This window comes from Rhinolophus sinicus, chromosome 13, assembly GCF_057876585.1.
Source record: "Rhinolophus sinicus isolate RSI-liver-muscle chromosome 13, RSI-T2T, whole genome shotgun sequence".
Classification (NCBI taxonomy): Eukaryota; Metazoa; Chordata; class Mammalia; order Chiroptera; family Rhinolophidae; genus Rhinolophus; species Rhinolophus sinicus.
The window spans coordinates 40,836,382-40,849,763 of record NC_142513.1 but is presented as its reverse complement, the minus strand read 5'-3'; the positions used below and the strand labels follow the sequence as shown (position 1 = coordinate 40,849,763).

The window sequence follows — 13,382 nt, the reverse complement described above, 5'->3', positions numbered from 1 at the left end:
GTATTTAATGGAAACGAAATGACCAGTTTTTGCACTTGATCCTATAGGTGACAGAGGTAAAACAGTGGGCTGCCCTACTTTGAAATGGCAGATGATTAACTGATGATTAGAGCAGTCTGGGTGAATTTCCAATAAAGGATAACAGAATATAACAGTAGCAGTTTCTGTGGAAGGCCAATCTTTGTTCCTCCTTTTAGGGAATAAATTATGCATCACTAAGATTACAGATCTGAAACGGGAAGACGAGGACAAAGGAGGGTGCCAATAAAAGAGTACTGTGTGAAAGCTCCTCAAATGAAAGTTGGCAAGAAGAAGCACTGGGTCATTCTCCACTGCAAACCCGCTGCAGCCTTTGAGAAGAAATGTGCACGGATGCTTCCCAGAGGAAAGAGGGCTTCAGTGTCGACAGCCCAGCTGGGGGGAAAGAGAGGGAAAGTGATGATTCATATCACTAACTCTGAAAAAAAGAAAGAAAGGAAAAGCACTGCAACTTGCCATTTAAAATGTTGGCATAAATGTAAAGGTGATCTTTTTGCTTTTGAAAACTCTTCTGAGGTATAAATGAATACACTAGTAACTTTGTGTCCACCAAAATAAGGCAATCACATTTTAACATTCCACTATAATAATGCACCCAGATTTAGGAGGGTCTTCAATTTATCTTGATCAGGGGGAAAAGATGCCAGTTTCATCATTGGTTCCTGGAAGAGGTAAATAATGGTTTCAGGAGCTTGAAGACTCACTAATATCTAAAAGTAACATGACTATAGGAATGAAATGCTAAATCGAGCTCCCTATTAAGTTAAAAAATATACATAGTATGTAGTGTTGATTTTTTTAGTCATAGATTTGCCCTAAGAGTAATGGAACAACCTTTTTAACAAACCATTTCAATAGAGGCCAAAAAGGCATTTTTTTTTCTTTTGCACTGAGTGCTTTAATTTTAATTACGTGGAGAACATGCTTCGCTGTCATTTTATCATCATGCTTAATAATCTAAAGGTGGAGGATTCTCCAAGAAGAAAACCATGAATTGAAAAGAAGAAAAGGAAAGGATTTCCTGATCTGGTAGTCTGGACATGGAATCACATCTCAATCGTTTAAGAAATAAATTTGAGGTTTATGCACACAGATATTAATATGAAATTTCCTTCATAGTTATTATATTTTTAAGGCCAGAGAAAAGGTCTTTTTCCACTTCAAAAGAGACCAATAGAGTGGTTATGTATGACCTCATTCATCCTCAGAACAGGCCTATACATTTTATTATGTCCCCAGAAAGCACAGAGAGGTTAAGTGGAAGAAGAGCTTCAGATCACACAGCAAGTAGATAGTTCAGCAGGACTCACACCTGCCAACTCTGATTTCAGGGCCAGCACTCTTGCCACTACACTATACTTGCAGGTGGATATGTAACACATTCCTAGAAAAATAATCTGCTATTTTATCAGTATAACTAAATTTAGTAAATAACTAGATAATGAAAGAATTTAAAAATATCATAGAATATTCATAAATTATGACATAAACTTTAAAAGCATAATGTCCAGAAATAGACCAGAAATGCTTTTTTATTTTTCATAAGTTAAAGCGTAAGATTTCTATGACCTAAACCTGACCTGTCCCATTTTGTTCTGCCAAGTAAAAAAGGAAGAATATATTAGATATAACATAACAAAGGATTTGTTTAATGATTCATGCACTGGAATTTTAATGTTATACTTTTCCTACAAACATGATTTTAATAAGGCAGTAAACTGTATTTAGCTAAAGATGAAAATGATCCATTTCGGGCCATTAAGGCAGTTTTTCTTTTAAACTACTTTTATTCTACTTTTCATTTTCATGGAAAGTACAGAGGTAATAGCAGATGAATTTCAATTAGTTTCAATTAATGCCATAAACTGTTATAATGTATTAAGTTGCTCGGTTCTATCTGAACCCTGGTCTGAACCCTCCAGGTTTTGTTTGCAATTGAAAGCAGTGTTTGCAGCCGCTATGAAAGGCAGAGTGGAGGTTCCTCAAAAAATTACGAATAGAATTACCATATGACCCAGAAATCCCTCTCCTGGGTATCTACCAAAAAAACCCTGAAAACATTTATCCATAAAGACACGTGTGCTCCAATGTTCATTGTAGCTTTGTTTACGATGGCCAAGACATGGAAACAACCAAAATGTCCTTCGATAGATGAATGGATAAAGAAATTGTGGTATATATACACCATGGAATACTATTCGGCGGTAAGAAAAGATGAAATAGGAGCATTTGTGACAACATGGATGGATCTTGAGTTTATAATGCTAAGCGAAATGAGTCAGACAGAAAAAGCAGAGAACCATATGATTTCACTGATATGTGGTATATAAACCAAAAACAACAGAAGAACAAGACAAAGAAATGAGAAACAAAAACTCATAGACACAGACAATAGTTTAGTGGTTACCAGAGGGTAAGGGGGTTGGGGGTGTGGGAGATGAGGGTAAGGGGGATCAAATATATGGTGATGGAAGGAGAACTGACTCTGGGTGGTGAACACACAATGGGATTTATAGATGATGTAATACAGAATTGTACAACTGAAATCTATGTAACTTTACTAACAATTGTCACCCCAATAATTTTTAATTAAAAAAAAGAAAAGAAAGAAAGCAGTGTTTGAGCTGGTGACGTCAGCTATTCTGCAAGATACCAGAACATTTCTAATAGATTAGGATAATTTACATCTGTAAACCCATCCAACTCTAGTGCCCAGGAAACCATTTCCTTCACACTGGACTAATTCCATCCCAGAACCATTGCTGCTCCTGTGGAAGGAGAGGAAAGTGTGATAAAACAGCGACTGGGGGAACAGTGGTGAGGTTTTGGGGTGGTTTCAATGGATGGCATTTCAGAAGACAGCCAGCCTCTTCCAAGTGACCGTCCATGTTTCTGCTTCCCAGCATCCACCTGTCCTTCTAGAACAATCCCTCCACTGACCTCAGCAAACAAGCCCCTCCCCTTCAGTCCATGTGCTTCAGCAAGATAAAGCCTGGTGTTTTCCAATATTTGGAAATTCCCAGATGGACCTCTCATTATAGCCAATGAGACACAGGAGATATTTTTCTCAGGCTCTTGTGGGAAGGGCTCTGTCCTTGGCTGCCCCCTGCCAACCTTACCCTGAACTGTTGAGAAAGGGCAAAATTAGCCTTGAGGGAGCAAAACCTAACTCTCATGAAAAACACCCACATTCTTCCTGATGTTATTAAAGTGACATGAGGAGGAAACAAGAACTGATGGGTGGAAGAATGGTAATGGACAAAGGAATGCAGCAGCCCTAACTCCTTATTTTTCATGATGTGCTCAACTTCTAGTTTCTAGCTTCAAATACCATCATTCCATGACTGACTTGGAAATAAGCCAGAAGTGGCTGTGCCAACCCTCAACTGTGTGGACAAAAAGGGGGCCAGATAACTAACCTGACAAGCTCAGGGGAGGCCTGCATGGTGTGCCCTACAAACTCAGAGACTGAAATTAACCATATACGATGGGCTGAACATAAAAATTCCTAACTAAAAGTGGGTCATGGTGGGTAGTCACATCCTAGGCCTGTAGCTTCCTTGATAAAAGTCAATCTTTACCTTAAGTGAGCCTGTCTATTATCTTTTTGCATCTAGGATAACATACTCTTGGAGTGTCAGAGAAATCCCCTTTTTCTGGACCCCTCAGGGCATAGCCCACCACACCAGAGAACGAGACTGCAGAACCCCTCATTGTTATATGTTACCCCAAATGCCATCTCTTTGTGCTATCTCTTACTATCCTATACCCACCAATGTAAAAGAAGTGTCTCTCCATTTTACTTTTTATCCAATCTTGGAGATTTCCCAGATTTGCTTTCTCCTGTCCACTTAGTCTACCACCAATGGATTTCATGTAACCCACCTCACCTCTCCTCCTTTGATTCTAATGCATAAGATAAGCTGCAAGACTGCCATTCTCCAGAGCATTTTCTCAATCCACTGAGATTTTGCTTCCCAGCAACTGTTATCAGTTTGGCTCAAATAAACTCATTAAATGTCGCTAAAGTTTTGGACGTTTCTTAAGTTGACAACTGTATGCACTGCCAACCCACCTCCAACTGGCTACTGTGGTCTTCTCTAACCCATTCTTACTAGATCCCTTTCTCTCTACTGGATGGGTGCTACAGATGGAAGGTTCATCTTCCTAAGGTGCTGTTTTGTACACTGGTTATCCCCTTTCACTAGTTCCCCAACCCCTGAAAAGCAACCAGTTAAACCTGGACTTAGGTGGACCCTGAGGTCCTCTACTTGCCCCTCCACCTTCACCTCCCTCTGCTGTCTTTCAAGAGTTGGCCCAGCCCAAATTCCCAAATTGTTGGGCCATTGTCTTTTGGACGCAAATCAAACTCCCCCACCTCTTTATGTTTGCTTATCCTGCCTTTTTAAGTCTGAGATCAAATCCTCCTTTCTCGGGAAGTGTTCTCCGAACTTCACAGTCTCTAGGATTCTCATTAAGACCAGGTGCCTCCCTGCAAGCAGACTGGCACCTGGTGCTCATGGATCCCCATCTTTTGTGTAGAGACTGTGTCCTTGGCTGCACTATCACCAGGACAGCAGGGGCTCATACTCCGGAGAAGCTTCAGTGTGTAGCAACAACTCCACCACATGTAGTAGTAATAGTAACACTAATAGCCTATATTATTAAGCTCATACAGACAGAAAACTGTAATACCAAGTCCTGATGCAAATACGAAAATACTTTGACAAGTTTTAAACTAGTCTGCAATATTATCTATATCTATCTATCTATCTATCTATCTATCTATCTATCTATCTATCTATCATCTATCTATCTATCTATCTATCTCTTCTAACTTTGCACAAAGGTTCCAGACCCAATTGGTTTTATGGGTAGTTCCTGTTCAGCTTTTAGGTTACACAAAATATTTCAGACTCCAGAAAAATATGGAAAGCTTCATAAAACCACTTTGTGGGACTAACATACCCCTGATTCCAAAAACTTGACAAGTAAAGCATAAAAGAGAAAATTACAGGCCAATTTCATATGTGAATTTAGATGCAAATAGCCTATAAAGTATTAGCAAATTAAATTTAGCTACGTATTGAACCTCATTTGATACCAATTTATTATTATTATTATTATTATTTTAAATTAGTTTCAGGTGTACAAAACAATGTAATAGTTAGACATTTACACCCCTCACAAAGTGATAACCCTCCTCCCCCAATCTGCTATCCCTCTGACGTCGTATATAGCTGTTACAATTCCATTGACTCTATTCCCTATGCTGTACTCCACATTCTGTGACTATATATATATTAAATTATAGTTGACATTCATTATTATTCAGCTTCAGCTTCAGGGGTACAGTGCAGTGGTCAGGCAGCTACACTGTCCATGAAGTGGTCTCCCTAATAAGACAAGTGTCTATCAGATACCCTACAAAATCTTTACAACATTAACCAATTTTTAATTTTTAACGTAATAAATTAGTAACTTTTTAATGCAGTAAATGTAGTAACTTGACAAAATGTCAACTAATACTTAAATCTTCCACCAAAAATCAGAAGAAATTATATTTAATTATAATATATTAATTATATTAACTGATATAATTACATTATATTTAAATAAATACATTAAATAAATTAATATATTTAATTTTACATATTAATCCCCACATTCTGGGCACTTAGTGATTTTTACATCCCTGAAATGAATGAATCCATGGTCTGGGTTAGATCCCAGCTCTCCATGCATGGTTGTATAACCCAACCAAGTCATTGACCCTCCCTTGCTTTAGGTTATATAAAGCGGCTGCACTGTCATCTCCAGAACTTGACTGCTAGGTTTCAATTAAGGATAAATAGGTAGCCAGGCCCTGTTCTGGTTGTTTTATTAGTCCAACAATTTTAATTTAATCCAAGCAATAGAGAGGACGATGTTTGAGTAAACACTGTTGAGTGGCAGAGGCATTTGTACAAATGTTTTACACTCATTTTGATTCAAAAAGTGGCATGCAACTTGAATATGTGTGTTTGTGGGAAGGGCTGTGCAGAAACACCAAGAAACAGAACAATGGATTGCAAAAGAAGAAAAGAGCCCTTCCAACACAGACAGATCTTTCTTTTTCTTCGTAGATCTTTCCAGCTTCACAAAAGGAGACATATTTTCCATATAATTGCTAAACATATTTGCTTATTAAATTACTCTTTAATTAGTTAATGATTTTAGACATGCTTTGCTCTTCGGATAATCATTTTGTGTAATAAAATAATTATAGATAATTAAACTATCTCAAGCCTTTTTCTTTCCCTCAGCAAACACGCTGGGTATCCAAAAATGACAACAAGTTGTAAATTAATCTGGAAAACAAAGCATGACAGATGAATGATTTAGTTGGAATTAATTAGGCACTAATTATATACTGGAACTAGACGAAAAATGAGACTCATTATAAAAAAAACAACACAATTCTGAAAAGATGCGGTCCTTACCTTCTGTGATGATGGAGTTGTTCCTTATCCACGTCAGGGCCTTCAAGCAGTCTTCTTCATCGTTCAGGGTGAAATGATTGCAAGGAACTTTACCAGTGTATCGCTGCTTACTGCTGTTTGGAATCTCTCTGTTTGTCAGGAGTTGACTAATATCAGCCCCTGTAGGGCATGGGACCTGAAGTATGTTACAGAGAAATGCTTCTTTTAGTGGTAATAGGTGAAACACTGATACAGTAATAAATAAATAAATAAATAAATAAATAAATAATTTAATTAATTAAAATAAACAGCAATATCCAATATAGGCATGTCTTTTTCTGTCTTCAGATGCAATCAAGTTTTAATTGAAACAAACAAACAAAAAACAAACAAACAGAATGATCACTTGGAGCTAATTCTTAGAGGAGTTGCTCTGGTTATATGATGCTATGTTACAAATTATTCCAAACGTCAGTGGCTTACAGATTCTGAAGGTAATTCAGAAAGGGCAAGGTGGGGGACAGTTTAGATCTGGTCTACAATGTTGGAAGCCTCCAAGGCTTCAAGTGGAAGACTTGGAGGCTGGGGGTGACTTAATAGCTAGGGGCTGGAATCATCGGGAGTTAAACCATTTCAGTCCTATTTCTTTCCCCCAGAAAACATAATGGGTATTGAAAAATGACAACAAACTGTCACTGTACATCCAGCAGTTGATGTTGGCTGTGGGCTGGGATCTTAGCTGGGGTTTTTGGCTAGGACACCCACCTGTGGCCTCTCCATTTGGCTTGGGCTTTCTCACAACACATGGCTGGGTTCCCAGGGCAAGTATCCTCAGAGGGAAAACAAGTCCAGAGAGCTCAGTATTCTTTTCTAACCTCATCTTGGAAGTCAAGCAGTGTCTCTTCCACCACACTATATTCATGAAGGTCGTCATAGAGACCTGCCCAAGGTCTAGAGGTGGGAACTTAAAATTCACCTTTTCCTGCTGGGGCAGCAAGGTTATGAATAAGCACATGGATTTGGTGTGGCCATTTTTGGTAAAAACAATCTGCACAGAAGCAATTATATCAGGGGTTGAAATCCAAGTGCAAATGGGATCTAGGCAGAAAAGAAAATGAGGGAAGTAGACTATTTACTTACAAAAATTATAGGATTATTCTTCTCTTTGTCAAAGAGATATTCTCTCTCAATATCTCTTTCTCTCAATCTCTATCTCCATCTTCATCTCTAACTCTCTCTCAACACAGTATAACTTCTATTCCCACTTTTGACACAGACAGAGTGGATAGAGATACTTTCCTTTACTGTAGGGAAAGCAACAGTAAAAACACAGTAAAGGATGATGGCTGACACTTGTCTTCACTGTCAAGGATACTGTGGCAAACTGGAAGGCCTGTATCCTGGCCAGAGTTTGGCCATGACTCAACTCCATCCAGTTGTTACCAGGGTAGAGTATGGGTTCAGTGTATCCCGATATGATTTCTCGAGAAATGCTACACTTTTTTTTTTAATGTGGACTCTTGATTTTTAAAAATTATTCTAGTTCAGATTAAAATCAAACAAACACCATGTAAAAGCCAAGTAAGATAGCACAGTGGTGTGAGTTTGCCCACCACTTTTACCACTCAGATTTTTATTTGGCAGCCAGGTGGAGATTATGTGGAAGATAATGAGGCCAGCACTGGAGGGAGCAAAACTTAAAGGCAACTGGAGGCCTCTGTCAGAGAGCTGCATCAGCTGTTTGCAGACTCATGGTGCAATGCCTCAGGTCTGTGAGGCAGGGGTCGTTCTCAGCTGTGGTGGGTAAAACATTCACTTGTAGTAGAGATGAATATGGGTGCAGAGGAAGTTTTTTTTTCCTTGACAAATGCCTTGTTACACTAGGTAGATGTGAATACTGGCTAGTGCTTGAACACATGGGGCTTCACTAAATGTCAGATGATATTTAGGAAACTATTTGGTTATATCCTTCCTCAATAGAAACGGTAAAGCCATCGTACATTATTGTGATGTATTTAATTCAATTTCAAACTAAATTAAATAATTTTTTAAAAATCAATTTTTAAAGCGGGATGTCCTTTTTCCATGAAGAGGCTGCAGTAAAATTTTCTTTATTAACAAAACAAAATCACCCCAGTAAATAGTGGTTATTTGCTGCAAATGAAATTGTGGAGGTAAAATTCTCTTATTAGCAATATAATTTGTTTAGCAATATCACACTACAATTTTGGTATTACTGTATTCATAGTTATTATAAAACAGTCCACTGAGGGCTTTGGTGAATGGTTTAAAGTGCGCAATACTGAATACTGTGTTTGGTTGGAGGTATGAAACCTCATCAGAACTGCAACGAGCATTGTAGTATAAAAGAAAATCAAATTTGGGTAACATTATACTAGTTTAGTAAGTTATGCTTTAACGAATCAGGAAAAGTCCTTGGCAGAAAATGGCAGGGCTGAAGAACAAATTGAGAGCTATTTAATTTATAAAACTTTCAATAAGTTATTGTTCCAAATAGTGGGTGTTTAGATGAAAAAAACAAGGAAGAGAGGGGAAAAGAAAAATAAGGTCCAAAATGAAAATTAGCTTATACAATCCTGAAATGAAATTGCATCCTTATAACCCATATAATTCTTGAGTGCACTCAAAAGTGGTTCTGTACATTTCTAAACTATAAAGAATTAGAGAAATTAAGGAAAATTAATGGGATGATGTGTTTATTTTTCACATTCACAGGATAGCATTTTCACAGAATATGCATAGACAAAATAAGCTAGGATTTTAAATTCCAAGGCCAATTAATTTGAGCTTAGCAAAACACAATAAATCAAAAAGGATCTATGGGGAAAAATTCATATTATGTCATCAAAGTAAGGGAAGGAATAAAGTAAAAGGAGAGCATGGGTATATTTAATGAAAAAGCACCATCAATACTGGCTATCAAAACTACAGAATTCTCTGCCACTAATTAAACTACCACTAACTTGTGATTGGAGAGTAGCAGATGACTTTACAACCATTCCATCAGATGATTCCGATTGCACACTGCCATCATCACTGGCTGTTGAGAGCCCCATGGCCATCCCATTCCCCTCAGCAAGCTAATAATTTATGATGGCGGGGACTGCTGGTGGCCTACTTAATATCGTGGCTCCCTTTATTTCTTAGTAACAGACTCCTGGGAAATACACCACATTTCCCAACTCACGACCTAAGAGGTGGTCAAAAGTCAGGAGTCCTTGGGTGGGGCAACATGAAAGGTCATTTTGCTCTAGTCCTTCCTCCTTCCTGCTTCTTGAAAATGGAAAAGTTGGAGTCACAGCAGCCACTTCAATATGCTGAGGGTGGAAGCCATGTGTTAAAGATTGAAGAACAAAGGATAAAAGGGCCTAGGTTCCTGATGACAACAGGGAGCCACCTTTCCAGAGCTGAGCTGCTTTCTCCAGATACTTTTAATGAAAAAAAAAACAAAAGAAAAAAACAAACAAACAACAAGAACAACTTATTTTTGACTCTAGCTATAAACATAAGTTCGAGAATTTCTGTGTTGACCTTTAAAATCCATCAAGTATAATCCTTGGACCACATCTATGAGAGAGGGAAAGAGGGAAGAAGGAAGGAAGGGCAAGGAGACAGGGAAAGAGGAAGAGAGGAGATAGGGGCAATGGTGAAGAACTCACGCTCTGGAGCCAGACCACCTTGTTTAAATCCTAGTCTGTCACTTTTTCATTGTTTGACCTTGGACAAACTCTCAACTTCACTGCACCATGGTTCCCTCATCTATAAAATAGGGATGAAAGTGGCACAGACCTCAGAGAGTCACTGTACACACGTGTGGTAAATGGCAACGACTCAGCCTCTGGCAGGTGTTTCTATCCCCCTTACTAGGCCCCCATGAAGGCATCTTGCTGCCTCCTGGAGCTGGACATTCCCTTTCGGTGGAGACCCTGACTCTTAGGAAAGTTTTTTTTTAGGATGAATAAAAACTACATGCCCATCGCTTCTGGCAAACTGTCCTAATTCTGCCTCTTGGGGCCATGATGTACAATTCTAATTTGTTTTCTACATGAAAATCCCTCAAGTATTTGAGGACAACAATCCTGAATCTTCATCCCTCTGGCTAAACATCTGGGGTGTCTTTGACTCTGGCTGTGCTTCAACTGGTCCTTTCCCTTCTTAAACGTGACTCAAAAAACATGAATATTCAGGTGTATTTCTGCTTTTGTGACATTTTCTTTGACACAATCATGTTCAGCATGTAACAGGCTCTCATATCTATATTGTTGTCATGAATTCTATCCTTTGTCAGCATGAATGCTTTTCTTTCTCCAGTTAATTCTGCTTTGCTGGATACTAATATTGCTGCTGCTCCTAACAGCTCTTTGAATTTGACCCTTTTTGCTGGTGCATTTTAAACTATTTTTTCATTTCTAAAGTTTGGGTATCATTTTTGTTTTGCTATTTCTCTTATATTGTGAATTTAGTATAAAAGCATAGTCTGGATCTTGTAACAGGGCAGTTTAAAACCATGACATTCACTGTTATAACTGTTGTTTTCTTCTCTTATGCCATTTTGGTTTATACTTTCATGTTTAAGCATTGTGGCTACTTCCTTCACTTTCTTCCCTTTGGTTACATGAATGATGTTTTCTCCCATTTTATCTTCTCCAGTGTTTGAAAGGTGAATTTATTATGCAGTTCAAAAGCATTCTTTAACCTTATTTCCTCTAAATATAAGAGTCAAGATTGAAATATTTCCTTCGCATTTCCCATTAAGACACTTCATGTTCTTCCCCGTCTACTTCTCTCCCTATTTCAACAACTTGGTCTTGATTAGATTTAGATTAAGATTTATTATTTCCCATTTTGCATTTATTCTCAGATTTACAAAAATGATTTAGATACTTTTTAAATTGTTTGGTGCTTGCCACTTGTCCTTTCATACTATTGTGAAGTCCTGAATTTTCCTTTCTGTCTCAGTTATTCAGATATACATAAATGAACAGGGAAGCTCATTTTTCTGAGGCCCTTACACATGAAGAATGGCTCTTTGCTGTCTTCAAATAGGAGAGACTTATTGAATCGCTACATTTTCTTCAAAATTCTGAACGGCTAGTTTCATTTTCTTATGCTATCTAATGCTGGAGAGGTAACTTTTTGATGTCTGCCTTATTTTTGTGCTTTTTTTGGGGGGAAGGTTGGTAATCTGTTATGTTTTCTCTTGAAGTTTGTTCATTTTTCCCCCATCATTCTTATAGAACCAAAATTTCATCAGAATGTAAGTAGCTGGAAAATTTTTCCTTTATTTTGCCAGGAATGTGGTCAACTGGACAATATAGTTTATAGATTAGTAGTTTTCTTCTAGTGTATCTTTTTGTCTCTATTCTATTTGTTTGGGTCTCTTCTTTAGGGAAAACCAATGATATATATGTTGCCTCCATGTCGATCATATCTACTCATCTCTTTCACCATATGTTGTCCTTTAAGGGGTTTGGCTGGGCAATTCTTTTATTCCATGTGCTATCCACAGAAGTCACTTAGTGACATTCAGCTCGTGGAGCGTCCAAGATGGCTTCACTTATGTATCTGGTGCCTTGGAAGGGATGGTTATAAGATTGGGCTCAGCTGGAACTCATGTATGGCATCTCCAGCATGGCGATCACAGGGTATGTGGATTTCCTACATGACGATCATGGTTTCAGGAGCACCTGTTCCCACAAACAAGGAGATACTGCATGGCTCTTGACATAGCCTTGGAAGTCATGCCACTTCACTTCATTTGTGCTCTATTGATCAAGGTGGTCACAAGCCTGCCCAGATTCAAGGAAAGAAGATGTAGACCCCACCTCTTGGATAGGAAAAATAAAAAAATTTGCAGCTTTGTCTTAGAATGGCCACTTTTCTTTGACCTCATGCTCTTATTTTCCCCTTAAATAATCAAACACAGCGAGGTCTCTTTATGCAAGGTGGGTGCTGCTGAATGACTGGGGGAGCACCTTTCTCAGGACTTACTGCAGAAGCAAAGTGGTGTGTACAGCTCTCTTTTTTACCCATTTGTAGCAGGCTCTCTCCTGGGACTGCACCATGTTGGATGCACCACTTTTATTTACCCTAAGATGTAACTAGCCTCTGTGGAGACCACATCGTATTGCTGACCCACATCAAGTTCCCCATAACATCCTGGCTTGCTCTCTTGCCTAGTTGGCTATTTTTGCCTCACCTGCTGGCTATTAGTGTTACCTCTTTGAGAGTCTCTGCCATGGACTTCTCATGGTCAATATCAGACTCATTTGACTTTTGAGCTGACAGATTTTTCTTCTTCTTCTTTTAGAGATGACCCAAATCCAGGCATGGGGTAAGCATCTATCCCACCTCTGAATGCTTCTCCATGAGCCATTGAAAGTGGCTTAGGTACCTCAGTTGTAAGCTATCTCAGAATGGTTTTCAGGACCAGTATATGCTTGCCAATCAAAATAATCAAATTGATAGGCAGGGTGGGGAAGAGAGTCAGAGGGTACTGAAAGTGAGCTAGATAAATCATCATCTTCCAAAATGGAAAGGTCATAGATAATGTCAGAAGTTGATAGGTCAAGGAAAAAACTTCTATAAACACATTATTTGGAGTTCTAGGGGTAAGTATTGAAGAACTAACAACAGAAATGCCTCAAAGTGGTTGCCCCAGGAGAAAGGGTTTGGAAATAGAGACCAGCCCTCCTCACATACAGCCCTGCAGCACAATGTAATGGTTTACCTTGTGGATGAATTTTCTCATAACAAAATTAAGTGACGTGCACATGCATATCAAACATATTGCGTAGTTTTTTTAGAATGATAATGCCATTGAAAGGTCTGATTAGAGGTTAAGGTTTGTAATTATACAGA

General features: G+C 38.5%; 1 protein-coding gene across 4 annotated transcripts in view; it reads right to left on the bottom strand.

Moving 5' to 3' along the window:
* Positions 1–13,382, bottom strand: part of CFAP61 (cilia and flagella associated protein 61) — a 332,957-nt gene that overhangs the window by 87,942 nt on the left and 231,633 nt on the right. For all 4 annotated transcript variants that reach the window (XM_019712531.3, XM_074317335.2, XM_074317333.2 and 1 more), the window contains exon 21: positions 6,522–6,696. In XM_019712531.3, the coding sequence (XP_019568090.2) occupies positions 6,522–6,696 (175 nt within the window). The remainder of the gene's footprint in view (positions 1–6,521; positions 6,697–13,382) is intronic.